This window comes from Ixodes scapularis, unplaced genomic scaffold, assembly GCF_016920785.2.
Source record: "Ixodes scapularis isolate PalLabHiFi unplaced genomic scaffold, ASM1692078v2 PGA_scaffold1__304_contigs__length_218370807, whole genome shotgun sequence".
NCBI lineage: Eukaryota > Metazoa > Arthropoda > Arachnida > Ixodida > Ixodidae > Ixodes > Ixodes scapularis.
In genome coordinates, this window is record NW_024609846.1 from 92,474,224 (window position 1) to 92,501,085 (window position 26,862).

Here is a 26,862-nt window from a genome sequence, read left to right on the forward strand (position 1 = left end):
TGATTGGTTTGGCCGGCGACAGCTAACGCGCAAAGATGACGCGTGACTGCATTTTTGTGCTATGCTTGATTGGCTACGTGTGAATGCGGACGCCACATTCTGTACAACAAAAATTTATTCCATTTATTCAAACACCTCATGACGGGTTTTTTTGGTGAACCGACCATGACTGGCACCATAACATTTTTTCCTAGAATCTACGTGTCTTGCAAGTTATTATCGCGGACCACATACACTATTTGGAGACAAAGCGCTTGTCCACTTCGGGCGGGATGTACTCCTCCTGGACGTTTTCCTTGGCGGCCAGTTCGTCCATATCCGCCTGCACCTCGGCCATCTTCATCTCGATCTGGTCCCAGTTCTCGAAGGCGTAGAGCAACTCTTCTTTTTCGCCCAGTTCCTTCTTGCGCGCACGGATCTCCTCGATCGTCTGCTGCCGGAGGAACAGCGTCGTCTGCTCTTCGAGCGCTCGCTGCCGCTGCTCCCGCCAGCTCACGAAATTGCGTTTCTGGGCTTCGATATCGGCCGCTTCCAATTCGGGAATCTTTTCTAGAGTCTTCGAGGCGAGTTCGTGCAGGTCAGCGGTCGAAAACCGTGACTCTAACGTCTTCAGTGCCGTCTCAAGCCTCTTTCGAGTGTCGTCGTCCTCAGCGAGCCCACCTTCCCGCGTCAGCTCGGCAAGGAACATGTCGACTGCACCACGGGTCACGAACTCTTCTCCACCACCTTTGGCCGACGCCGCTTCTAGGAACTCGGCGGCTTTCTGCCACTTTTGATAGAGTCCCAGTCCGACGAGGTAATAGCTCCTATGCAGAAGATCTCCCCCTCTGCCGCAGAACAGCGCGAGCGTCTTGCCGATCAAGTGATTCGGCTCGTTCAAGTCGAAGTGGTCGTCAAAGAACGGGTTGGTTATGTTGGGTACGCGCACGTATATCTCTTCGTCGTCGTCGTCCTCCTCCTCGACGGCGGGTGGGTTCGGTTCCCACGGTTCGGGTTTGGGCTCCCGCAGATACATGTGGCAAGCGTAGACACCCAGAATCTGACTCACGGCGTTGCCGGTGTCTTCCTGAAGCATCATCTCGATGGCGACTTTGGCGGCGTCACGATGGTTTCCCTTTTCTAGGAAGGTATCCATGAGCAAGTTGCTACTGTAGTAGTCCGGGAACACTCCGTAGTCCAGCCGGTTTTGGAGGATTTTCATGAGTACGTCGTGCTGCTCAGATTCCAAAAAGAAGCGCACCGCAGCCGCCGGCGTCGACGGTAAAGTGTCTGCCGAGTTCCGGCTGCGCCGGAGTCGGTTCAAAACGTTCTCGAATTCCACCGCGTAGTCTTTGTTCGTGATCTTGTTCAGGTAAATGTCGACGTCCACGGCGCTCGCTTTCGTTTTTGAACCGAACTTCTTACTGAGCTCGACGAAGTACTTGTCGATGTCGACGTTGCGAAGGACGGGGTCCTCGAGTCGCTCGTTCCAAGCATCGCGGCAGTAGTACGCGTCGGAGAGGATGGTTCGCGATGAACCGATCAACCTCTGCGGCAGCGTTTCTTCCAGAGTAGAAAATATTTGTTGGAAAACCCGCGCTGTTCGGCACGCACGATGCATGTAGAGCGCCATGTTTAAGAGTTGCTCCCACCGTTGTTGGACTGTCTGATCAAATCGCGCTAAACACATAAACAAGAGCAAAAAATTCTCCTTTTGGCTGTATCAATAAAAAAATAAAGACTCAACATTATTTTACAATTTTTTGTTTGTTTTATAATATACTTTGTACTAATTCCTGTAAAATTGTTTAGCCAACGGATAAGTGAGCCTCGGCCACGGCCATCTCGGCCGTAATCTCTATGCACAGTGCCTCGGCCTCGGTGCGTTCGAATCTTAAAACATTCCGGTAATTGAGGTGATTCAAGAATTCCCATGCATAGGGTAAATGATTCGGTGGTTGAATAAACTCTGATAACAGGTAATGCTAGACAATTGTCAAACTGAGAACCGTGTAATCCGGTGATCTTTGAGATCGAAAAAAACGAAACTCGAAACGAATGTGGAGAAAAGAAGAGAGAGGAGGGAAGGGGGAGACATTTTTACCTTATATGGGGGGTGTTTTCTATCTGTCACTTGCTTCCCCTTGAGAAATGTCATGATTCACGGGACGTTTACGTCAAAGGTGATCGCTCCGCCTTTGTAAAGCAGTCCACACGACACTCTCGGCGCGGATACGCTTCAAAGGACAGCGGAATAGCTCCAAAAGGCGCACGCCCAAACATCCGTCGCAAGGATCGCAAGTGGTAGTGGTCACACCTGCGTCCCTCGAAGAACGGTTTTCCTTTCGACACGAAGAAGGTGCGATCTTCGACTGCATCGTCCTCAGTGTGACCGCCTGGGCATCGAGAAGAAAGAAGGGTAACTATTATCTCGTAGCGGCACAAACCCGGCTCAAGAAAAACAATCGGAATTGCCGATTTAGGTCGAATGTGTGACGACCGGTGTGTTCGAAAATGCCCCAAAATCTCGAGCGGTCGCTGAGTTGAGACCGGATAGATTGAGCGTTTGCAAAAACAAAAGCGTAGGAGAAAAAAAAAAAAAAAAAAAAGTTTGTAGAGGAGAGTATGCAGGTGGTTGGAAGAAAAAAAAGAAAAATGAGAGTGCGGTGTCAAAACAGCTGTTATAATGAATCTGTTTCACGGAAGCCCGTGGCTGTCACTTTAAGAATTATGGCTTTGTCGGAACACAGAAGTAAGCTTTATAATCGCATAATTAAATTGCTTTTTACCTAATTGAGTGAGTGGATAAACACTGCCCCGATTGGGGTTTTGGAAGCGAGCAAAAGAGATTGAGTAAACGGGAAAGAAAACACGGCTGGGCACTACAGGTGGATATGGGTGTGGTTGCGATAGTGCTCGTGAGCACTATTTTCCAGACCCTAAATACTTTTTCAGTGAGGTGTGCATCGATCTGTCGCATACACGGGCGCTTACAATTTAAGTTTTTTTTTTTTTTTTTTTTTTTTTACGTTGGCATTTTTTATTATTTTTTTTTTCCCAAGGCACTTTAGCGGGACACGTTTTGGATCGCTTCGAGTTTGGATTACTTCGAGTTGGATCAAAGCTGCATCAATATCCATGTTGTCTTTTTCTTCGATCCCCACCTGCACTTTTGCGACCCTCCATGCACCAAGGCCATCCCAATTCTTATCGGTGCAGGATGTTCGCTTTATGGGAAACACGAGCCTCCTTCACCGGGATATGACGTGGATATGTTGCCCCCTGTGTCTCACCCAGATCCCCAAACATAAAAAAAAAAAAAAAAAAAATATATATATATATATATATATATATATATATATATATGTGTGTGTATATAGACGCTTTACACACGCGCCAGATTGAGCCGCCATAGCTGCCCTTCTCTTGTCTTACCGAGATGCCGAGCCACTGAAGCGGGCGTTGACGGGTCTTCACAAGGGTCTATGCTGGGCACAAGAACACGGTAGAATCTAAAATTGCAATAACCTGTCCTACTGTGGTAATGATGAAGTGAAGCGAACGGAATAAGAGGGAACAAAAACTGAAGGTCAGTTATGGCGGCGCCCATGCACATATGCTGTAAAGCGTCTATATATTCCCGCCGAAAGCCAAAAAACGGCGGAGCCCGGCCATTTTTTGGCTTTCGGCGGGTTCCTGAAAACTTCAATTCTTTGTTTCATTGAATTAAGTATGGTTCATTCATCTGCACATATTCGTTTATATCTTCCTCGGAGACCACGTACGATGATGTGAAGTTCCCGTGTTGTATGTTCAATAACGTGGCTCTTGATTCTCGCAGATGATGATGATACCGTGCCTCTAAAAGCTCATAAACAAAGAATACTACATGTACACGAGACGGGACAAACAGTGGGAGGATTTCTGGAGCACAAACGAGCACGTACCACGTGACACTGAGCGCCGTACCGCATTCCACATGGCGGCGTGTGTTTCCAGAACACCTCCGATTGGATACATTTCATTTCTTGTGCATTAATAAGACAGGTAGGAAATGCCAGAAAGCCAAGGTGGAGTGGTGTAGAGGTTAGCACACCCGACCGGACATTGGGAGGCCCAGAGTTCATATCCTGGCTCCGCCGTTTTTTGGCTTTCGGCGGGTTCCTGAAAACTTCAATTCTTTGATTCATTGAATTAAGTATGGTTTATTCATCTGCACATATTCTTTATATATATACATATATATTCAAGTTTATTGTTTTGTTATTTCGAGCTAAAAGTAAATGACAGAATTTAACTTACTCTATTGTTATATACCACCTCCAAGAGGGCCGGCAGGGGTAGAAAATTGTAAATAAAGAATCGGAGAGTAAACAATCTGTGGGGACCAGCAACTGCACTTGGAACTTCGAGCTTTGTAGTTTCACTGGTTTTTGTGTCCTTTACGTGCAAAACTTACTAAAATATATCTGGGCCTCATATGTTCGCAAACGAATTTTTGCAAGCTCCGACTTGCTTGATTTGTGGAGTGCATGCTTAATTGGTGCACAATCCCACTAGAAAGAGCAATTGCTAACCAGAAAATAATAGTTTCCAGCTTTCCCAGAAAACAAAACAAAAAAAAAAAATATGTAGTTTTTTCAGTGCAAAAATAAATTATGCACCTCTGAACCCCCATTCTTTGCCCAAAGGTATCACTAGAGGTCACAACCAGATGACAAAGTTTTTATTAAAAAGTTACGTGATTTTGTGAAAATTCCAATCGGAAAATGAGGCCCATTTTTGGCCGTTTTGGGTTTCTGGCGCCATAGAGCTCCATGTATTCGAGAGCTTCGTCGGCCGCCATATTCCCATTGAAATTTTCAGAAAATCACTAATAACTCTTGTATAAAATATTGCTTTGCACTGAGACTTTGGCATCTGGTTCGTACCTCTAGCACTACCTTTGAGCACGGAATGAGTGTACGGCGATGCATAGTTTATTTTTGCGGCAAAGAAAACCCTGTAAATTTTTGTTTGGATCGCCCTGTACTTCTTTCGCTTTACCATCTCAATCTTTATCTTGGTAATGGTGCTTGGACATACTTTACTAGACCTACCGTAGAATTCCGTGCATCCACCCATACCACACTAAGCGCCCATACCCGAATTTGTAAGATCTCAGAAAATATGCACAGTACATTCATATGTAAAATTGATGACTGGAAAAGTGCCCATCCCCCATTTTTTTCACGATTATCTTTAAATTTTGAGTGGGCGCTTTTCCCGTATTTTACGGTTGTGTAATGAAAATGTTATTTCACCTGGAGCTGAAATCTATCTTATTGATGTTGCAGCAAAGTTTGGACATTATTCCGCATTATTCCAGGAAGAGAACTGTAAACAAAATTGGATACAGCAGTCCACGAGCAGAAGTACACAGGACAACCAGCTCGCACTTCAAAAACGGTACGAGCAGTGAATGATGCGCAGCAAACGTTTGCAGTTTGTGACATCCTGTTAAAACAATGGAACACAACAGAGTGGTGAAAGGTGCACTAGAGCGGCAACTTTTGGACGTCGCGTAGAGTGCCTTGTCTCTCCGTCGTCCATTCGATGCGTCGTTCACAGTTCCTCGCGCATTTACTCCCCCAGACGCCATGGCGGCACACCCAGACTCGGTGATCCAAGAGCTGAGCAGGCTACACATCAACCACATGACGCCCCAGCAGTACTCCCCGACGCGGGGAAAGAAGGTGGCCCCCGTCGTACCTCCCAAACCCAAAAAGGTTGTGAGCGGTAGGCCAGACAACCCCCGAGGTAAGTGCGGATCCGGTCCATCCTTTGTTTTCTTCGGCATCTGGAATCATGGTTTGCACAAGTTCTGCACTTTGTTTCGCCCCAACTGGTGGCGAAACAGTTATAGTCAAAGGCTACAAGACGTACAAACAAGGGCACACATACCAAAAGCACAAGGTCACAGCGTGTTCATTGCACTTTATTGGTTTAGCTGATTACAATATATGCGCAACGAGGTGACTGATGCCGTGTCGTCGCACTTTCAGCGCTCTTTATTGGTGTTATCGGCTCAGCATAGCCGACCCTACAAGCCGATGGAACCAATCAGAGAGCTCTGAAAGTGCCACGACTGTCACCTCGTTGCGCATCCGTAAACAAAAATTTTACACTACGAACCGTCATACGCGTCGAAACGACTTCTTGTAACTATAGCCCCTCAATACGAAAGAAAAGCAATATCCTTTAAAGGGCACTGCTTGTTATTCTGAGACCGCCTTGATGGTGTGCGAATGCTGGAGAACACAAAATAAAGATAAAAGAGTGCGTGCAGTGGAGAAGGAGTGAGAGGAGAGAGGGTGGAATGCCTTTGCCTTCGGAGCGCAGCAGGGGTTACGAGCCGAGGTACTTAATCAAGAAGTGCCACAAGCGCAACGTCGCGGCTCTCAACGTCTTTCTTTGGGTGGGTTAGTCACGGCTAGTTCAATCAGATTCAGAAAGCGGACTGTGACCCTGTGCTTTCAGTTTGTGTGTATGCTGTGTCTGTCTTCTGTTCTTTGATTTGCAATCTGACTTTCGATTACACAAATTGTCCCAAAAAAAAGTTAGTGTTTTTTTTTTTTAATTTTCATTGCAAAAAGAAATGATGTTTTGCTGAACGCTCATTTTCCAACCAGATGTAGCGTTAGGGGTTGAACCAGAAGCCAAAGTTTCGGAACTAGCCGTTACCTCATTAAAGAGGTTATGTGATTATTTAAAAATTTGAATGGGAAGATACAGCTTGATTTGCCCACCATTTTCCCATTGAAAATTACAGGAAATCACTTATAACTTTTACATAAGCTAGCACCTAGTTCAGGAAATTTGGCATCTGGTTTGAATCACTAGTGCTACACTTGGGCAGAGAATGAGCATTCAACAATGAGTTTATTTGTTCGTTAAAAAAAAACAGAAAACCCTGTACATTTTTTATTTATTTTTAACATTTTGTAGAAATGCTTTACCACCTAAGATCTTGGGACAACCTTGATGGCTGCAGTTATAAAAAAGCAAAATATACATTTTAAAAAATTTTCGTGCCGGGGGGGATTGGAGATGTTGCCGCTTCTGTTCTTATTTGGGAGCCTAAGGCCAGTTGTGACGTCTTACGACTAAAGAACATGCTGGCGCCGTTTATGAGGTGACCATGGAACATCGTCAAAAGTTTTTCGAGCCAATAGCGAAAGAATGGCGCAGAAATTGCCAATGTTCCACGGCTACCCAATAGATGGCGGCAGTTGGACTACTTGTCATAAGAGATCGCGAGAGGCCATAAACGCTCTGTCGTAAGTCGTTGCGAGTGCCTGAATGGGCCTTTAGCCGGTAACCGGTGTCCCCCCCTTGCAGGTCAGGGTGCGGACGCGACCTATGCCAACTGCACGTCGGCCGCCGAGACATCGGCCGCCGATCCGGCGTCCCTTTCGGGGCCCATGCCCTGCAAGGCGGAGCCCCAGGCCAGCTCTGCAGCCGCCTTCGAGCTGCACGGCCGCGTGGTGCCGACCTCGGCCCCTGCCCCGGGTGCAGAGTCGGAGCTGGACCTTCCCCCTCCCCCTCCCCCGCCCACGCTGGGGCGAGTGCCCTCCTACTCGGCCTCGCAGCAGCACCAGACGTGCCGGGCCGCCTCGTACTCGGAAGACCTCCCTCCCCCGCCCCCCTCGCCCCCCGCGCTCCCCGGACAGCCTGACCTACGGGACGACCCAGTCCTCCTCGGGGGCTTCCTTCCACCACTTCAGGCCCCAGTCGTCGGCGGTGAGTGGCCCTCTTCATCTGTCCCCGGGCACTTTTCGTAGCCGGACAGACTTCGCGACTCAAATTCCATCGGCAAAAGCGGTACGCTAAAAGTATCCCACATAATAGATCTTTAAAAAATATCCTGCAAGGCATCTTGGCAAACCCGGAACGTACCGCATAGCTCGAGAAATGGACCTTTTGCAAAGCATGTGGTGGCATCCATGGCACTGAAAGGATTGCCAAGAACGGCAGGTACAGCCGGTTCTAGTGGACGACGGCGAGCAGGTCGGGGCAGGTGAGCAACTCCAGTAGCCTCTCGCTCTCTTGGGAGTTTGCACACGGCAGTTTGGGATTTTTGAAAAAGGTCTATTGATGGGCCGTTCCAATACACTCAGGCCGACTTGTAGGCGCTGTACATCCTGGAAGCGGTGCAGTCCCTTCTCTTACCACGGGGAGTTTGGAACACAAAGAAAATGGAACAAACACATAACTAAGCTGATGCATACCCTGTTTGATTATCGTTGGGCCACCTTTGCATTCTAAAATAAAAAATGCTAAGCCAACATGAATAGCTTCTTCAGTTCATCAGTACTCCTTTGCATGTCGCACGTTGGATTGCAGTAATGTGCTGGGAAGATGGGATGGGGCTGCATATTTTCATATTGGTTTATTGTGCTGTGTGAAACAGCAGAGTCTATACTTTGGAAAGTGTACTAAAAGTATATTTTGAGCACTACTATAGGGTGTCCCGACCAGAGCGGAGGATTTAATTTTGTACTCAAAAGCAGGATTTCTTGAAAAAATGCTAATATTTTTATTCCGGTACAAAATACACGCTGCAATCAATTGTGGAGCACACTCGACGAATGTTTCCTATGACTCTGCTGGGACACTTTTCCTCTCTTGAGGAAATTCTCATTAATACTTCTGCTTAAATGCCGCTCAATTTCGCCAGTGGCGTGTTGAATCTCCGCCTTGAGTCTGGCAATTGTTTGTGGTGTGTTGGCACAGACACAAGATTTTACAGATCCCAAAGAAAGAAGTCGCATGGTGTCAAATCACGCAACCTCTGTGGCAAATTTTGGTCATCGTTGAGCGAGACGTCATTCATTTCATGTGTTTTATATAGAGAAAGGGGCTGAATGCCGTGTCATCAAATTTGCAATCCATTGGAAAATGTGTTATCTCGTACAACCACATCCGAGCCTTTGTTCGTTTGCACCGGTCAAGGAACATCAAGAGGCAACGTTTGCATTTACAACCTTTTATTTAACATTACGATTGTCTCATAGTTAAACCGTGTGTTATGCGCGAAACTGAACAGAAAATCTCAACTAAACAACAAACTCACAAAACCCGTTTAAAAACAGGGCAGGAGCCAGATGCAAAGCGAGTTTGCAGCCCTTCCAACCAAACATAGATTCGCTCAAATGACCGCTGTTTGCTAAAACATCATTCACTCATGTGATATGTGATACAGAACCCTACGATGGCTGCATTGAGGGGGGACGTTGAAATAATAAAGCCGCTATATTGACGTTTTGGGGAAGTGACGCCACAAGCTTCAAAATAATTTTCGAAATATTTTGACGGTGGACCTCGAAATAGTCACTGCAAATGGCTCTTTGGCAGAGACCAATATGACATCAACTTTTTTTCTGTGCACTGCATGCTTTTGGCAGGAGCGATATGACCAGCGTTTGTGAAACACACTGTGTATTTTAGAGCGCAGCTCTTAGGCGCCCGTTCCCGGCTTGAGCGGCGTCAGCGTCGCCGTCGGCGTAATTGCGCAGTGCATTATGGGTAAATTTCCCCTCTAAATTTAGCGGGAAAATTTCCCCGCTAAATCTAGCGGAAAAACTTCCCCACTAAATCTAGCGGAAAAATTTTCCCGCTAAATCTAGCAGAGAAATTTCCCCACTAAATCTAGCGGAAAAATTTCCCCGCTAAATCTAGCGGAAAAGTTTCCCACTAGATCTAGCGGAAAAATTTTCCCGCTAAATCTAGCGGAAAATTTTCCCCGCTAAATCTAGCGGAAAAACTTCCCCGCTAAATTTAGCGAAAAATTTCCCCGCTAAATCTAGCGGAAAAAATTTCCCACTAAATCTAGCGGACAAACTTCCCCGCTAAATCTAGCGGAAAAATTTCCCCGCTCAATTTAGCGGAAAATTTTCCCTGCTAAATTTATCGGAAAAATTTTCCCGCTAGATCTAGCGGAAAAATTTCCCCGCTAGAACTACCGGAAAAGTTTCCCCCGCTAAATCTAGCGGAAACTTTTCCCCGCTAAATCTAGTGGAAAAATTTCCCCACTAAATCTAGCGGAAAAATTTCCCCGCTAAATCTAGCGGAAAATTTTCCCCGCTAAATCTAGCGGGCAAATATTGGTCACGTGACCTGGGGGGTCACATGACCCCCTCCCCCAAGGTCACCTGACACCCCCAGGTCACGTGACACCTTCCCGAGGTCACGTGACCCTTTCCCCTATGTCACGTGACCCCCCCCCCCCCCCCCCCCCCCCGAGAAACCGTGGCCCTCAGTACCCTTCCCTCCTCCTCCTCAAGAGCTGCGCTCCAATTCGGCGTTACAGGGAGTGGTAAACGGCTTTCACTTTTTTCCATGTGCAATAATATACCAAAATGTTGCAGCATCTGCTAAAGTAAGTATAATGCAGGCAGGCAGGACCTCGCTAGGCTGAACAATTTATTTCATGCACACTGAATCAAGAATGTGGGAAATACATTAATTGGGAGTACTGCAATGATGTAATAAACCCATCTGATAATGCTTTTATTTTATATGTGCCTTTCGTTTTATGCAAAACATTCCTTGCAGGAACGTTCTTCAGTAAACAAAAAGTTGGCACATTTAACAGTCAGGCAATGCATGCTTTCTTTGTGGGAGACCGTGGCAGCTATAGCCAGTGCGAGGCTCTTAGAGCAGAGCTTGCGGAGTATGGTTGGCTGGAATTTCTATTATTCTACAACAGCAATGCTATGTGATAGCAGAGAACGCAGTGAGTTGGTGTGGACTCTGTATGCTGAAGATTTAATTTTGTTTATTGTAAAGGCCTTTTGGTAATTTTGAAATGGTAGTTAGTGTGTGGTTGGTAGAAAACGAGCACTACATTTAAGAAGTTCTGCCATGTGTTTTACAATTAAGTAGTGTCTTCCCATTAGCAACTGAAGCACTGTAAACAAATGACTGAAGCGTGATCATAAAATTGATTACTTTTACCATCATCGTTACTATCACAAAACACCGAACTTGTGTTTTGTGCCCATATCTTCCAACAATCAACACAAAGGAATACCAGATTTAACTTGGTACTGCAGTGGGAATCCATATTCTCAATTTACTGTAAGCTCCACATATATAAAACGCATATTTTTACTTTTTCTAATCTTTTTTTTTGTGTGTTTGTGTGTGTGTTTTTGATGTAAGGCAGTTGTGAATAGAGCACTATATAGCTCCTACGGAGCAGAGTAGCGCAATCCTTTGAACCTCGTGTTTTGCCGACAAGATGGCCGACAGAGCGGCTCGGCGCGAGTCACGTGGTACTCAGGGTTCCAAGAGGCGGCCCGCCCTATGGGAGAATACATGGGGATCGATACAACACGGCTGATTAAAAAATGAACGGCGAGTTCACACTTTTCAAAACTAGTCTGTAGTGAAGTTAGTAAAGCACTAAACACTTTGTCAAAGTTTTAATAATATCGGATGCGTGTGCAAATTTTGAGAAGGCAATTTCCAAGGCAATGGCGTTTGAAGCAGACGATTTTTGCTCGCAGCGGAGATGGGCTTTTCGGGTTGGCCGGAGCGGGTCACGTGATTGGTGTGACGTCGCCGTGTCGTCTGCTGCATGATGCCGCTCAAGCAATTTTTAAAAAAAAGTCAGGTTCTTGCGGGTCACAAAACTTAGCGCAAATTATTCTAAAATGTTCCATTATTATGTCACAAACGATTGCCATTTCGTATATTCCCACAATACTGAAGAAACAACGATTTTCTCACGTTCTCCATGCATTTCTGACCGCAGTTGGAACCTCCGGGCGTTCGCCGCTAGTCGCCGAGAGACGGCGTTCTAGATTGCGCTACTCTGCTCCGAAGGAGCTATATAGTGCTCTAGTTGTGAAGACATAACAATGATAGAGAAGTGAGCGTGCCCTTCTTCAGATAGTTGTGATCAACGTTGGCTGTGATGCAAAAATATATGCAAGCTGCAGGTGAAGGCGTGCTTGCTCGTGTGTCTCCTTGTTATACATGAGGAATTTCTCAAAGTCGTATGAAGTAGGATGCGAAACCGATTAGGTTTACGTGTTCGTTTATATTTAAAGTAGCTACCAATCTCAAACACCAAGGGGAAAAATATATGTTTACATCGGGCTGAAGCAGTATCGTGCGGCCGAGAACAAAGTAAAACTGAAGCAACCTAACCTTTTTTGTTTTTTTTATGCACAGGATTTTGTGTGGACTGTTGCACGAGAGGCCCAATACTTATGATACGAAGCCATGGAAGGATAATAGTGATGTGGCACAATAATACAATTAATCGAAGGGCGGTTTGACGAAACGTTAATTTGAGGTAACGTTTGTTTGGGGTTTCTGCTTTTCTTAGTTTCGTTTTGGTGGCTAGGCCTAATAGGCGCGGGACGAGTAAAGTAAGAAAAAGAAACGGCGCAAGCCCAAGAAAAAAGAAAACGCGTCGGTTTTGGGGGAGTGGATGGTGCCGCGATCTATTTCGGGGGTCCCGACTTCGTGCCAGTTTCCTCTTCGTAGAGCTCGGGCGAGCGGGCTCGACTACGGCGGACAGAGCAGGCAACTGACGGCGCGGAAAAAAAAACACCGTCTGCTACTGAGAGGTCCTCGTTAGCGCCCGCTTCGGAAGAAGAAATGCTACCATGACGCAGATATCTTCTCCTAATTTCACCCGGTAAGAAAGGAATCAATTTAGGAATCTGCCGAATGCGCAGTAATGTAATTGCGCGCGTTAACAACGTTCGTTAACGGGGCGGCTTGATAGATATCGTCTGCTCTCACGGTATGTTGAACTGCGTTTTCGTTTCTGGCTGAATGCAACTGGACTCGGAAATCAAGGGCCTGATATCACCCACCGCGGACATGGACGAATTGTTTTGACTGACACCGTCTGACGGATGCAAACGCCTGCTTAGTCGAGAAGTGTGAAGTGGGTGCGTGGTTTATTTTGGTAGGTTCAGCCCGCACGCGCTATCGCTGTTGCCTAGCAGGGATATCGTCTTCCTGGTGCGCACTTCTCTTGTGCGGAATTCGGAGTTTGCTTTCAATCGTCCATTTGATTTGCAAGCTGAGATCTGGTGGGAATATATGAGGCGGGTTCTTCCTCCTCTTTAAATTGACAGCCCCCCCCCCCCCCCCCCCCCAATCTTTTTTCTTTAAAAATAAAGTTTAAAAGAAAGGTTTCCTGGCTAGCGGGTGTGACAGAGGGGAAGAAACTACTGCATATAAGTGTACTTATTTTACTCTCTTCAACGGGGAATAAAGAAAGGAAGATGAACAACTGCAGCCTGTTTTCTGTCCTAATGTCAGACTGGGGGTCATGCCTTCAGATGTCCACTGTCAGGATGACGCCATTGGCAATGTTGCTGCCTTTCATGCATAGAAAGTTAGTCTAAAAGTTTACTGAATTTGCATTTAGATAAGCCAGATATTGCAGTTTCTGACAGCTACTTTACTTTGTGACAGACATCTTTTCTGGTGTTCTGATGTTTTGATGCTGACTTACTGTAGTTCTTAAGCAAATGCATTTGACCAGCTGAGATGTGGGGTCTAATTAAAAAAAAAAAAAAAAAAAAGGTAGACATAGAGTGAGGACACTGCCAATCAGTAGGTGCCTTCAGTGTTCCTTTTCTCATCCATCTGTTCCTTTATGGAGGCCTACCACCTTTGCTGCATTAAACGCTGCCAGCATGTGGTGAAGCATAGCAGCACAGCTATTTGCCCTTTTTCTTTTTTTTTTTCAACAAAAAGGTCATCTTTGTTGGGACTTAATTTTCACACGCTTTATAGTGAATTCTCAAGACATTGGTTGGGCAGATAAATCAAGAAAAAGGTCAATGTTTTGGAAATAATTTTGATACACTATAAATTGGCCAAAAATACACATTCGTACGACTGCATGTGAATATATGTAGGTTCTGTAGATGACAGATTTGAAATAAACCGAGGCACAAGCAGTAATGAATGCTTACCTGAATAGCATTATTCACAGATTTAACTGGTTTCCTGCCAAAGTGTGGCCAGATTATAATGAGTCTTAATGCATCTGTGAGCCCTCCACAATATGCTATGATCACACTTTCAATTGCTAACAACTAACAATGTTTTTTTGTTTTGTTTTCTGGACACAATGCTTGGGGTGGCAAAGCAAAAAGGCAGATTTGCTTTGCCTGACGAGGCTTTGTAAGCTGTCATCTGTTGTAATGTAGCGTTCGGCTCGAACTGATGTTTAATCAATGAAGTATCGATTGAACATAAGCCCCAGCTGAACGCTGGTACAGCACTTCTGTCCCTCGCGCTCGATTCAGAAAAATATGACTTAAAGGCCTGCAACGATTTTTGGACTTTGGCAAATGAATTGTGAGAATTAGTCTCCAACACTTAAGTAATTGTAGAATGAAGAACAGTAAACCATTTTTGCTTGCATGAGCTAGTTTCAATTTTTTTCTAAAAAATATTAGATATTGAAGTTTCTGGTACCCCTCAACTCTTACACCGTCTTCCGAGTCACGTGCGCAGTGACATGACCATGGGAAACGGAAAGCGTCTGGTTGGGTTCTCAAACACGCTCGCAAGCTCTTTTTGTTCTCCGGTGGTCCGGGGGGGTTTTACCTCGAATCGGAACATTTTTCCAGCTCAGATTCAATCATGTCGGAATGTTACAACCAGTGGGTATCCTTGATGGTCACAGCCTGCGGCCAATCTCGGATGAGCAAGAAAATCTGTGTCAACACGCAATTTTGCCCGTTCTCGTCATGGAAGCGGCTGAGAGGGGACGGTTTTGTTGACTCTGGGTAGATAACGCCACAGACGCTCCATCGAACGATTCTTAATATTGGTAAAGGGCTTTTGACACATTTAGCAATGTTTAGATAGCAAGATTTATAAAATTTGGCTTCAAAATGAGCAGATGATTGTGCTGCTAATTCTAATTGCTAATTGACTACAGCACACTCGTGACAACGTCACGCCGTTGTTCCCATGGCCGCCACACGTGACGGCAGTCCCGAAAATAGTTGGGTTATTGCTTCGGTGTTATGCCGTGGAATTGCGGTGTTCTGGGGGAAATCAAGGGGTTTTCTTTTACTTGGGCTAAGGTAAACAAAATAAAAGTAACACGCTGCAGATTCTTGTGACGTTAAAATTGTTGCATTGCCCCTTTAAAGGATCCAGTCCTCGTGCCTTGTGTTGGGTAAACGTCGAGCTCCACATAAAACAAGCTGGACGAAGTGGCCCTTATGCGGAAAGCAACTCGTCTGCTTCTTGCGCAAAAGTTGCATTTACATCAGCATGACGCCAAACTCCGATTGGCCTTGATTGAAAGGATAGTGGGTAGACCTCGATGCTAGATGCCTTGACGTCTACCCACTATTTTTTTCAGTCAGCCAATAAGAGCTTGGCATTGTGACATCATCATAATCCCCTTGGAAGAAGCAGACAAACTTACGTTCCGTATAGTTTGATCTCCTCGCAAATAACCTGCCAGGGCCCAAAGAGGGCCCGTATTGCTTCAAATAAACGAGTGCTAAACCTCTAAACGAGACGTCATTGTTTGCCCTTCAGAGCACTTACGACACGGGCTCTATCTACGAGCCAATAGTGCCCCGGCCGCCCAGCCAGATGTCGGGCTACTCGAGTACGGGCTCATCGCTCTACTCGTCCTACTACCCGGGCCGGATGCCGCTGGGGGGCAAGCCCCCACACCGGACGGGCCAGGAGGCCGAGGTGGACCACCTCACGGACCTCCTCGTGCAGAGCATGGAGAACTCTGGGGACCCGGACTTCTTCGGTGGGTGCCGTGCCCTTCTCTCTTGCGTGTGGGGGCACTCTCTTGTGTCGTCACTGTCTGTGGAGGCGTGCAGCATCGGCACTGCCCCGAGACGGTACGCTGCGGGCCCGCGTCTTTCGGATGCGCCTCTGCTTCGCACACGCTCGTGCGGTGGAATTTTCTGACCTGCATCATTCACCTCGCTCGACCTGTTTGTATTTCCAACAAACCAATTCTCTCTGACCAAATCAAATAATGCGCAATGATACAGAGACAGGTGTTGCGCACGAGTTATGCCTAACCCGTAAGTATTTTAGAATTCAGAGAGAAACGAGCATGTCAGCGGTGCTATGGGGCTCTAGTACCAGCATCTTTGCTTTGCAGAAGAGTGTTGAAATGGGGGTCGGTTCATTCCTGACACCAAGAGAATGACATCATCATACCGATATAGCTATTTCGGGACACCTTGATATTCCACTTGATAGCACTGGTTTCCTTTTCTTTTTACATATGCAACATTGTTGTTTTAGACATTGTTTTTACTTGTGATGACGACAAGATCATTCCTTTTAAATGATGCAGTGATGTTTATCTCTCTATATCCTCGCCATGCTAACGCAGAGGATGATGAAGAACCTCCTGTGATTGGTAAGAGCCCGAAGCCATTCCTCAATTGTTCTTGTATCGTGGCCTGAGTGTTAAATTTTTGTTTTATTCTCTATGGCAACAAAAAACAGAATGGAAGATTGCTCCAAGATTGTACAGCTGGCTAATCAATTTTACAGGCTGTTTCTTCTAAAAGTGGAAATGATTTAGAAAGCGGAGCTTTGGAAGTGATTCCTTCAGGATAACATTATCGCCTGCAGTGAACATCAGTGCACAAGTGTAAACTGATTATTAACAAACTAATGACCTAAAATTAGGTAATTCATTTTCGAAATATTCATATTAGGTTGCGCATTCCAATCGGAAGATTTTCACATCGTCAAAAGAGTTTATAGCCGTTGTTGGACTTTAGGACTGAAAATTCTACTCCACAATTTTCAGTGGCATTTCAGGTTCTCCATACCAAAACTGAGAGAAATAAAAGCCCCAAAAGCTCTGAGTTTCAACAGATGTTGGAGCGTGACATATGTTTGCTGCAGCGATGTGGCCCTTCGATAATGCGCTACTATCAGGTTGGCTGGCAATGACTCGCTACTTGCTTCTATGGCAGAAGCAGGCGTCGCTTCCGGGTTCTTGCTTCTTTGTTTCTGCATTGCAGTCTCTTTGCATCTTAAGGGGAGACATGGGCCTGAGTTTCAAAATTTTTTGGAAAAATTCATTTTTCAATTTTGAGGTTTTCAGTTTTAGAAACTAATTATACACCCTTACACTACACACCTTACGCCAAACAGTTATGTTGATATAAAATATTTTCAACACATTGTGAGGCAGTAACAAAGTAAAGGAGTTCAATGTTTGAATGCATTGTTCTCAGTTCCGCTTTTTGCTGAAAATTTCAAACGAAGGAATCTTTTGTTTGAAGGTAAAATTATTTTGATACCACAATCAAGATGCTTCTGAACTGAAATTTACTGGGGAATCGGGCTATCTACTTTATTTTGTTTTACATTAAAGTCCTCATTGAGAAAAAACTATGTTTTCAAAAATTGACATAGGACAGATATGAATCTCATATTTTGAGGTTATCACTCTTCCTGAAATATTTACATTTAAGTTATAAAAACTATATAGCCCGAAGTCCCACATCCCCCACTTTATACTGAAGCACTTAAAATGGTGCCTAATAGCTTCATTTGCATATCATAGATTTCTTAACAAAGAGTGACACATCTTCTTATGCAGGTATGTAAAGTTGCCCTAGAGAGTTGAAAGTTTGCACAGTACACCTACATCTGAAGTTAAATCTCCCCTGCTAATTTCATTCCTATCACTTGAGTAGTTCAAAAGTTCAACCTCTAGCCAGTGTCCCCCCTTAAGTTGTGATGGGGCGAAACTTTTTCCGAAACGGGTCTCGGACCCGAAACAGGGATTTCGGAAGGTTTCGGAAGAATGGCCGAACATTGGTATGTTTCGGATAGGTTTGGATAATTTCGGAGCATGGCCATTGAGCATTGCAACTTTAAGAGCGCAGCTCTTAAACGCTCGTTTCCAGCTTGAGCGGCGTCGCCGTTGCCATCGCCGTTGCCATCGCCGTCGCCGTCAGCGTAACCACGCGCATTGCATTATGGGAAAATTTCCGTGCTAAATTTAGCGGGAATTTTTCCTGCTAAATTTAGTGAGGATATTTTTCAATGCAATGCTCGATAGCGAGCTATTGAGCATTGCAAATTTTTTTACAAAACAATCTTATAAACCACATCAGATAATTCAAATTTTAAATATAAATACTTAATTCCATAAAATAGGCTTGTTCAGATAAAATTTGAGATGTGGAGAAATTAAATAACAAACACCACGACACAAAATGTTGAGATTTCGTGTCGGTCAAAATGGTTTCACTTTCACACCTTCCATAGTCACGCCGTCAAGTGACCAAAACAAAGCGTGCAGGGAGATGAAATCGATTATCACAGATTGCAACACTCGTTTTGATTGCATCAATAGCTCGGCGACATGTGGTGTTTGTTCCAAGCGCCGGGAACGTTGCAGTTTACTTTGACTCAACACAGGTAGCATGTGGAAGTGACTCTGTTGGAAGATCTCCGACATCTGTTATGCAATCGAGAATATGTGCATGTGCTGCCCGATAAGAAATAAACATTGCAGATCTCAGTACAGTTGTTTCCAACAAACTTGATAGGTATACAATCAACAGGGGTACTCGCATACGTTTCTGAGGGGATGCACCGATCGACTATTTTTTGCAGCAGCACAGGCTGCAAACAGATGGCGGCGAGACCTTCGCAGAGCTAAAGCTATTTGCACAGTACAGATTGACGAGGTTTGCTTCATCTCCCACCCCTATCTGCTGCAGTGGCTACGTAACTTATTCCTAGTTGTTCAGAAAGATACTATTCATTGCTTACCCGATGACAATTATTACTCGTGCCCCACAGTTAGGCGCCTTTCATGCAGAGTGCTCCGCTAAAGACCACTGGCAGCGTGTTTCCAGAGTGGAAATGAAATCACTAATAAGTCAACCGTGATTCATGACCGAAAAGTTTGGGAAGCCTACAAACTGCTCACAGAGCTCTGACACTTGGACACGCATAAGCTGTCAAAGAGCTTTGCTTTTCTAGCTCCTATTATCATTTTGGCCGTCACTTCGAGCACGGACAAAGAATGCGCTCGATGGGTCGACGCACCCGCAAGCCTCGGCATGAGGTCGTAGAATCTACGAAGATCCCCCACACACTGCGGGCGACCTACCAGAAAACTGATTGAATTTCGGTCTGTATTAATTGATTTAGAGTCTTTAAACACTCCCAGCATACACAAAACGAAAGGAGCAATGCCATGTTGACTAGATAACGATAAAACTGCCAAACCTTCGAAACAACCGAAATTTCGTCCAAAAAGTTTCGGAATCTTTCGACACAGTACGAAACCGAACCTCCATAGTCTTGCCTCTGAAATTTGCCACTGAGTAGTGCGAAGCAGAATTTATATATCTTAATTCTAACAGCTGCTATGCCCTATTTTGACAACAGGCAATAAATCTCCATTTCAATAATGCCAGCAAAGGCAAGAACTGAAAATGCAAATAAATGGATAAGTCATATCCCAAGATATGCCACTGTTGATAATGTAATTTCGAAAGAATTGTTTCTTCATTTCGAGTGCCTTTTTTTTTCAAATATAATTTTCACTTCTTGTAAATTAAAATAAATTTATATCAAAGATAGGTTTAACGTAGTAGTCCAAAAAAAATATTCAATGTCTTTTCAAGCTCTCTAGAAGGAAGTCATTCAGGAAGGCAGATGAATGAGTCATACCGCTCAAATGAAATGGGAAAACCACCGAAATATGCCGAAGCCGGGTCCAAACCTATTAATCCCATATGTTCATGATTGCATCTTAGTGGTTGTTTCAGAAGCACTTTATTAAAAGAAACCTCTCAACGTCAAAACTGACGTTATAGTTTACTCTGTGTGCAACTAGGCAAGATAAAAAAAAATTCACCTTCTCTACTCTTCACAGCTACAACACATTTTAAAAGCCAGTTTAAGTGATCACTTGTTTTCCTGAGGCACAGACATGGTTCATTATTTATTGCCTCTTCCACTGTCCTTAGATAAACTATGTACTTGTCTGGAAACTTCAGCGGTTTCTGCCTTATTAAGTTTTGTCACCTCATGCAATGCCAGTTTATGAGTAACAAAAAAAAATTAAAAACATTTTGTAAAAAAAAATGTTCTAAATTATTTTTAAAGCAGATGTCCCACTCTTTTTCATGACGTGTGTTAACCAAAGTACCCCTAGGTCTCAAGTGTAGATGGCATTTCCAATTGTCCATCTCTTCGACGAGTACTTGGGCTTTTATGAAAGAGGAGACGCATCGAGCGACTTTTTCTGCGGTGGCCTCTCTGAGCCTACGTACAGCCACCTCGGTGGCTCTAAGGCAAAAGCGCCGGCCTACGGATCCCCAGGTGGCGGGTTCAAATCCCGACTGAAGTGCCCGCAATCTGACGGAGGCTCCTTGCGGAAAGGGCGCTGTGTAACCAAGCTTTCGGTTACACGGCGCGGCTTTCGGTCCACCTGGGGATTTTTTGACGTGCACGTGAAAAGATCCCCAGGTGGTCGAAATTAATCATCAGTCCTCCGCTGGGGCGTGCCAGATGCCCAGCGTTGGTTTGGCACGTAAAACCCCCAAATTTGACTTCTGAACCCACGTCCATCTGTTAGGTTCTCCGAGCGATCTGATTGGTTGATCCTTGATGTTGGCAGCGTGCCTCTGGTGCTTCCATTTGTTCCTAGGGAAAACTATCCAATAGCACAACGAAGAAACTCCAGACCTGATTGTCTAAAGACCGCTCCTCTGTTAACTTTGCTAACTGCAGCTGAAATCTCCCCATTCGTCTTTCAGGAATGTGCTACAAATGTGGGGAGAAGGTTCTGGGAGAAGGCAGTGGGTGCACTGCCATGGACCAGGTGTACCACATCAAGTGCTTCACCTGCCACGTGTGCGGTGAGTACTCTTTGGGTGTCGAGCTTAAGTACCATATTTTCTGGAGTGCAGTCCGCAAAGACAAAGTACGGCTGAAAAGCACATCATACAGAAATTATCATTAATGCGTAATCTGTCATTCACAAAACATGGCATGTCTCATCATGATGAATGGTTTAAAAAAACCAAATCCTCATATGGTTTGCACCTGCGGGTAGTACACACTGCATAACATTGCAACTTTTATACATGCGTAAATAGTCTGCAGACTGTAATCTGGAAAGTATGGTACCCAAGCTTCCAGAGCTTTCCGCCTGCACTGGTGGTGAGATCAGACTTCCCTTCTCGCAGTGAAAGAACTTCGTGGGAAGCCCTTCTTCGCAATGGACGGAAAACCATACTGCGAGGAAGACTATCTGGTGGGTTGACATTTGCTTACCCTTGTGATTGAATTGTTGCCTTTTCTCTGATGCAGAAGTCATCTTTCAATGTGCAGCAGCACTTGCAGGGAACTTGCGAATGTAGTGATGCTAAATGTAGATGCTCAGTAGAAAGACAATGCTGCCTTGTCAGCCAAGTCGTAGAGGCGAGGACAGTACTCTCCTGTAGCTCATTGAAGAAAAAAAATATCAATACTTTGCTATATGGTGAAGATCTGTTATCTAATATTCATTTCTCAAACTCTCTTGACCTCAAGCTGGAATTCTATACTGCGCGTGTTACGCCCCCAAAGCTAAATTCTTTCTGCTTTCTTTAATTTGAATCTTACATAATTATGATCTTATTCAAAACAACTCTGTGGGTATTGCAGCTTCCTAGGTAGTTGTATCATATGCAACTGGTGCTTTCTGTTAACCAATTGACCTTCAATTTTTTCTTCAATATATAATGCTTATCTGTATGTAAGAATCCACTTTGTCGTGGACTGACCATTCTCATTATGCTGCATGTTAATTCTATGATGCAATATTATTAGGATGTTGAATTAGATGATACATAAATGCAACAATGGCATGTTTTGTCTCTTCAAGTATGCTCGTAGCTGAAAAGTGTACAACTAAAGGCTGCAGATGTTTTGTTTTCTTGCAGAGTTTGCTCGATTCGAGACAACACACACTTAGTTGTGTTGCACAATAAAATTGTGTTCTGGTTTACTCTTTGGTCTATTGCTTGCCAATATGCCTGTCTCTTTGAACTATGTCTTGCAGAACACACTGGAAAGGTGCTGCGTATGTGAGAAGCCTATCCTTGACCGGGTAAGTGTTAGCGCACAAGACGCACCATGCGGCGGCAATGTCCTTAGAGTTTAGACCGTTTATTGGTCCATAAACTTTGTCGGTTTCTGCCATAGAAACTTTTCTCCCTACAAGCAGTGGCAATTCATGTAAAAATAACAAAAAATATATATATATATTTTTTTAATTTTTTTTATTTTTTTTTTTTTTTTTAACAGATGTAGTGACTTTTATGTGGCCTTTAAATTATTCCAAAATAATATGACCCCTAGGTCCCGAGTAAAGATGGCGTTTAGCATCGTCCATCTTTTTGACGAGTCTGTGGGGCTTTATGAAAGAGCAGATGCATCCAGCAACTTTCTCCACAGTAACTTCTCCAAACCAACATCCATTCGTTAGGTTCTCCGAGCGATCTGATTGGTTGAGACCTCGCATTGGCAGCGCATCTCTGGTGCTTCAATTTGTCGACAGTGAAAACTCTCTTGTATAGTGACGAAAAGGTTCCAGACCAGGGAATCTAAGGACCGTGCCAGTGGCAAAAGAATTGCGGCAGCTCTCCAACTGGCTTGTGGCCTTGCAGATCCTGCGTGCCACAGGCAAGCCGTACCACCCGGCCTGCTTCAAGTGCGTAATGTGCGGAAAGTGCCTCGACGGCATTCCCTTCACGGTGGATGCCACCAACCAGATCCACTGTATCGACGATTTCCACAAGTGAGTCCCCCTTGGGGCGTTCCGCCAGCATCGCCGGGCTAGGTCGCCAAAATTTAGCGAAAATTTATGCGTATGGGAGCAAGAGGGAAAGCAAAGGGAGGAAACAAACGAACAAGCGGGAAGAGCAGCAGTGCACAGTCTCTAAACTAGAAACGTCAGTTGAGATTTCACAATCCTGGACAGCAGTTAGACTAAAAGTAAATGTCTTAGAATTAACGCTATTAGAAGGTACTGAGGGGAAAGGAATGCGGTACTTACAAACCGTATCGAGGGACATATTAAACGTGGCTCCCAATGCAGTATGCAGTGTCGCTGCTGGAGGGTACTATGAAGTGGCCGTTTGCAACCGAGCGGCCAGATGCGACGGCCAGATACTACCTACACTGAGCCAGTTGTTACAACAGTTTGCTTCGTTGCTGCCCGCCATATTTGACGTGTCTTCCTCGCACATTCTATCGTATCCTTTGTAGCTGATAAAACCACGCAGAGCATGTTGCTTAAGGCATGAATTTATCTTTTTTCTACGCCGTTATACGCATATCTCGTAGATACTGTATAGTAGAACGGTAGTACTGAGATAGGCGTGCAAAATGTGCACATACATATCCCGTAGGGGGAGATGCACGAGATGCATGAGATGCATACGAGAGTTGAGTGGCACGTGGGCCCTCAGTTTCCGATTCATTGCAGTATCCTGTTTTATGGTCAGACGAGCATGGTAAGCGACACTGTAGCTTCGACTGGTATCCATAATCGCCGGCAGAATGAGAACGGCAGGGAAATATTTTTTTAGTTAGAGGGCTCACGTCGGAGGCCAGACGACCGAAGAACTTCTGGGTCATTCTAATCTTCTTGGTGACTTTAGTAGGAACAGAGTTTGCACGGGCAGAGCGCATCTCGGGCTTCGTCTCCGACACGAGACGTAGCGCGTAGATGGCAGTCCAGGGGTCGTCGCGCGCCACCGCCCGTAACGCGAGTGTGACTTGCCTCGCAGGAAGTTTGCCCCCCGCTGCTGCGTATGTTCCCAACCCATCATGCCGGAGACTGGGAAGGAGGAGACGGTCAGGGTGGTAGCCCTGGATCGCAGCTTCCACATCAACTGCTACAGATGCGAGGTTTGTCCAAGAGATTTCTTTCTTTTGAAAGGGCAGGAAACACTAATTTTAAAATCCCGAAAAAAAAAATTAAAAAAAAAAAAGTTACGAATTGCGACTGTGAAGTTTGAGGAATCACATGGCCAAGGAGAAGATGCCAGGCTGGTAAAACCCGACCCTGCAGTGTCGGGGACTGCTTTGGGCTCCGTAATGTATGAACTGAAGGTACAGTTTTTAGTTGAGTTTATCTTTTTCTCCTGTAGTTTATTTATACCTATGTGAAGGATTTGCATAACCTTGGATATTTTTTTTACAAGTCCCAAAATTTGACGAAATTGTAGATGTGGGTAATTGGTGCCGCATTTTTATTTATCATGCTAGCCATTCATTTAATGCTGGTATTGAGGCTTTCTAAAAATTCCATTAGCTTTAGGGATGCATGGTCAGGATTGCGGAGTAGCTGCATCTTCGTAAAATGGCTCATACTTTTGCAAAGAATTACTTTTCGTCAGAAGCTTGGTAGGCGACACTTTCAAAGCAGTAGCTTCTGTTCCAGAAAGCCTGCATAAAAGTCCACAACAGATTCAAAATCCTCATTAGAAAAATGTATGGATATCAGTAATATAAGTCTTTACTGTCCTCAACTTTATCAGGACAGTAGTTTTTTTCTAGTGACAAAACTGAAGCCTGAAAACAGACCCATGGATAGATAGCAGTGTAGGTTATGGTGGTGTACCCAACTGGGCCATGCTGTTGTAACTTGCGTGGCAGTATTTTCGTACGTAAAATGCATGTTGGTCGCAAAGAAGCTACAATGTGTATATGTTACAAACCAAAATTGAACTTAGTGAGTGTTCCAGTTTAGTGTCACAAAGGTATATATGTATAACCAGCGAAGACTAAAACGTTTTAACCCACATTCTGCAGGACTGTGGACTGCTGCTGTCGTCCGAAGCAGAGGGCCGGGGGTGCTACCCACTGGACGACCACATTCTGTGCCGCAGCTGCAATGCCCGTCGTGTGCAGACGCTCACTTCCAGGATGGTCTCGTAGTTCCAACGAGGTCGGACGAAAGAAGCACACCCCTTGCTGTGTATGCCAATGTGATATGCGAGAGAGAGGAAGGCTGCACCTAGAGGGATTGTGAAACAACCTTGGGAATTATAGTCATAACTCTGGCGGTGCGAGACGCCTCTTCATTGGAAGGCCACATTTCCACCACGTTATCTAAAGGCGGACTACCTTTCCCCAGAGCCGTATATGGGGAGAGTTTGGTCAGTCTATGATCTCGCCGCCGTAACGCTCTCCTCCCAAGTGAGCCAATCAGCACGTGGCGTAGAGCGAGAGGCATGAGCGCATGCGTGTGAACTCCCGGCTGCTCCCACCTGAGTGGGGGGGGGCCGCCATCTTCGATCATTCTCCCGGCGGAATGCGTGGGACCAGCATCTAAATCGCGATTATTGCCTTTTATATCACTGGCTCTGATAAGAAAATTACATTGTTATTCCTTGGTGGGTTAAAAAGCTAATAAATAAAGATTTTTCGGCGTATGGCCTTAAACTTTTATTCAGGCGAAAAAGAAGTCGGCCCGTAGCAGACGACGCGTAGCCTCAGCAGTGCTCTTCTCTGACCAGTCTCCAACAGCGTTGCTAAAAAATGGCGGTCGTCTCCTCTCTGCTCCCTTCTTTCTCTTTCGCTCCTTCGGCGCTCTCCTCCTTTTCATTTACATTTCTTCTCTCCGGCTCCTTCGTCGCCACACCCACTGGCCAAACTTTCCCAATATACAGCTCTGCCTTTCCCCATGTACTGGCTTTATCTAGCGCAGAGTGGACAGCTGCGGGACATTTGGGCGACACTAGCCAGGGAATGCGATTTAATGATTCTGTTGGCATCAGCCAGAGAGCATTTTGCCATTACGAAAGCCACATGCATCACAGTGACTTGGCTTTGGAAACTCCTCTAGTGGGGCAAAGAACCGGCTAAACAGATCCTTCTGACCGTCTTTGTAAATGTCAGTAGTGCACAGAGCTGCCCAGAATTTCTTGCAAAAAGTCGAGAATATTTGCATGGGTCAATTTTACTTCGTCATTTTTACAAGTAGCGTCTAAAGACTGAACCGTGTGTCCTACATACACATGTTGTACAAGCATTGAGGGTTGGTGTTCAACTTTTACCCTGAAGCCAACACCCGAGAGTTGTTTCATGGTCCCTTCAGTGCCAGTTAAGAAAGCCAGCTTTTGTTCTTTCACCACTATAGAGTTTTGTGCGACGTATTGCTGCCCTCTAGCTGCAAGTGAGTGTTGTACTATGTGTACCTACGAAGTATAGTATTAAAGGTCAGTCAATTTCCACATTTTTACTTATGTAATGTACATATCCACAATGAAGTACAGTGCCAATGTTGTGCGAGACGAAAAGGTCAATAAAGTCCATACCTTTATGTATGTTTTTGCGAGCAGATTTTCTTTTTTTTCTCCCCTCTATCGTGCTTGATAAAACTATCCGCTGGCATCTCTTCCCACAGCTTGAGAAAAACAGTGTGGCGATCCCCAAGGACCTTGTTATAGCCAATGAGACTGCATTATCAGCCAACAAGAGTGTGAACATCAATGCCATGCTTCTTTAAGCTGTCTGAAACTACGGCATTTTGCACTTTCCAAGTTCGCATTGGGTCAGCATTACATAACTGCAGGAAAACTAATTAACCAGGTCAGAAATAAGTAGTTCGAGGTGCCTTGAACATAAAATGTGGAAGTGTGGTCCTCCCTGCGAGCGAAGAATCTTGTCTGAAAGAATACGCCAGTTGAAGTACTTGTACTGTGGAGACTGGCTCCATTCTTATACGAGGGGCAACCAATAAGTTTTGCCCCCTCGGCTGTACCTTTTTTACTCGGTGATCAAATGGAAACACGTTACATTTGAATTAAACTTTAGAATCTCCTC

General features: G+C 45.0%; 2 protein-coding genes across 2 annotated transcripts; one reads left to right on the forward strand and one right to left on the reverse strand.

The window, feature by feature from the left end:
* Positions 1-97: 97 nt before the first annotated feature.
* LOC8029937 (28S ribosomal protein S27, mitochondrial) lies at positions 98-2,099 on the reverse strand. The gene has a single exon (XM_002408324.4). The coding sequence runs from the start codon at positions 1,667-1,669 to the stop codon at positions 236-238; it is 1,434 nt and encodes a 477-aa protein (XP_002408368.3). The 5' UTR covers positions 1,670-2,099; the 3' UTR covers positions 98-235.
* LOC8029938 (lipoma-preferred partner homolog) lies at positions 2,053-26,367 on the forward strand. Its single transcript, XM_029979991.4, is given in 11 exon segments — positions 2,053-2,398; positions 5,614-5,778; positions 7,360-7,670; positions 7,672-7,761; positions 15,562-15,787; positions 20,799-20,900; positions 21,231-21,298; positions 22,088-22,135; positions 22,695-22,825; positions 23,820-23,940; positions 24,847-26,367. Coding segments are annotated over 10 exon segments (1,383 nt in total). The 5' UTR covers positions 2,053-2,398; positions 5,614-5,618; the 3' UTR covers positions 24,973-26,367.
* Positions 26,368-26,862: the final 495 nt, after the last annotated feature.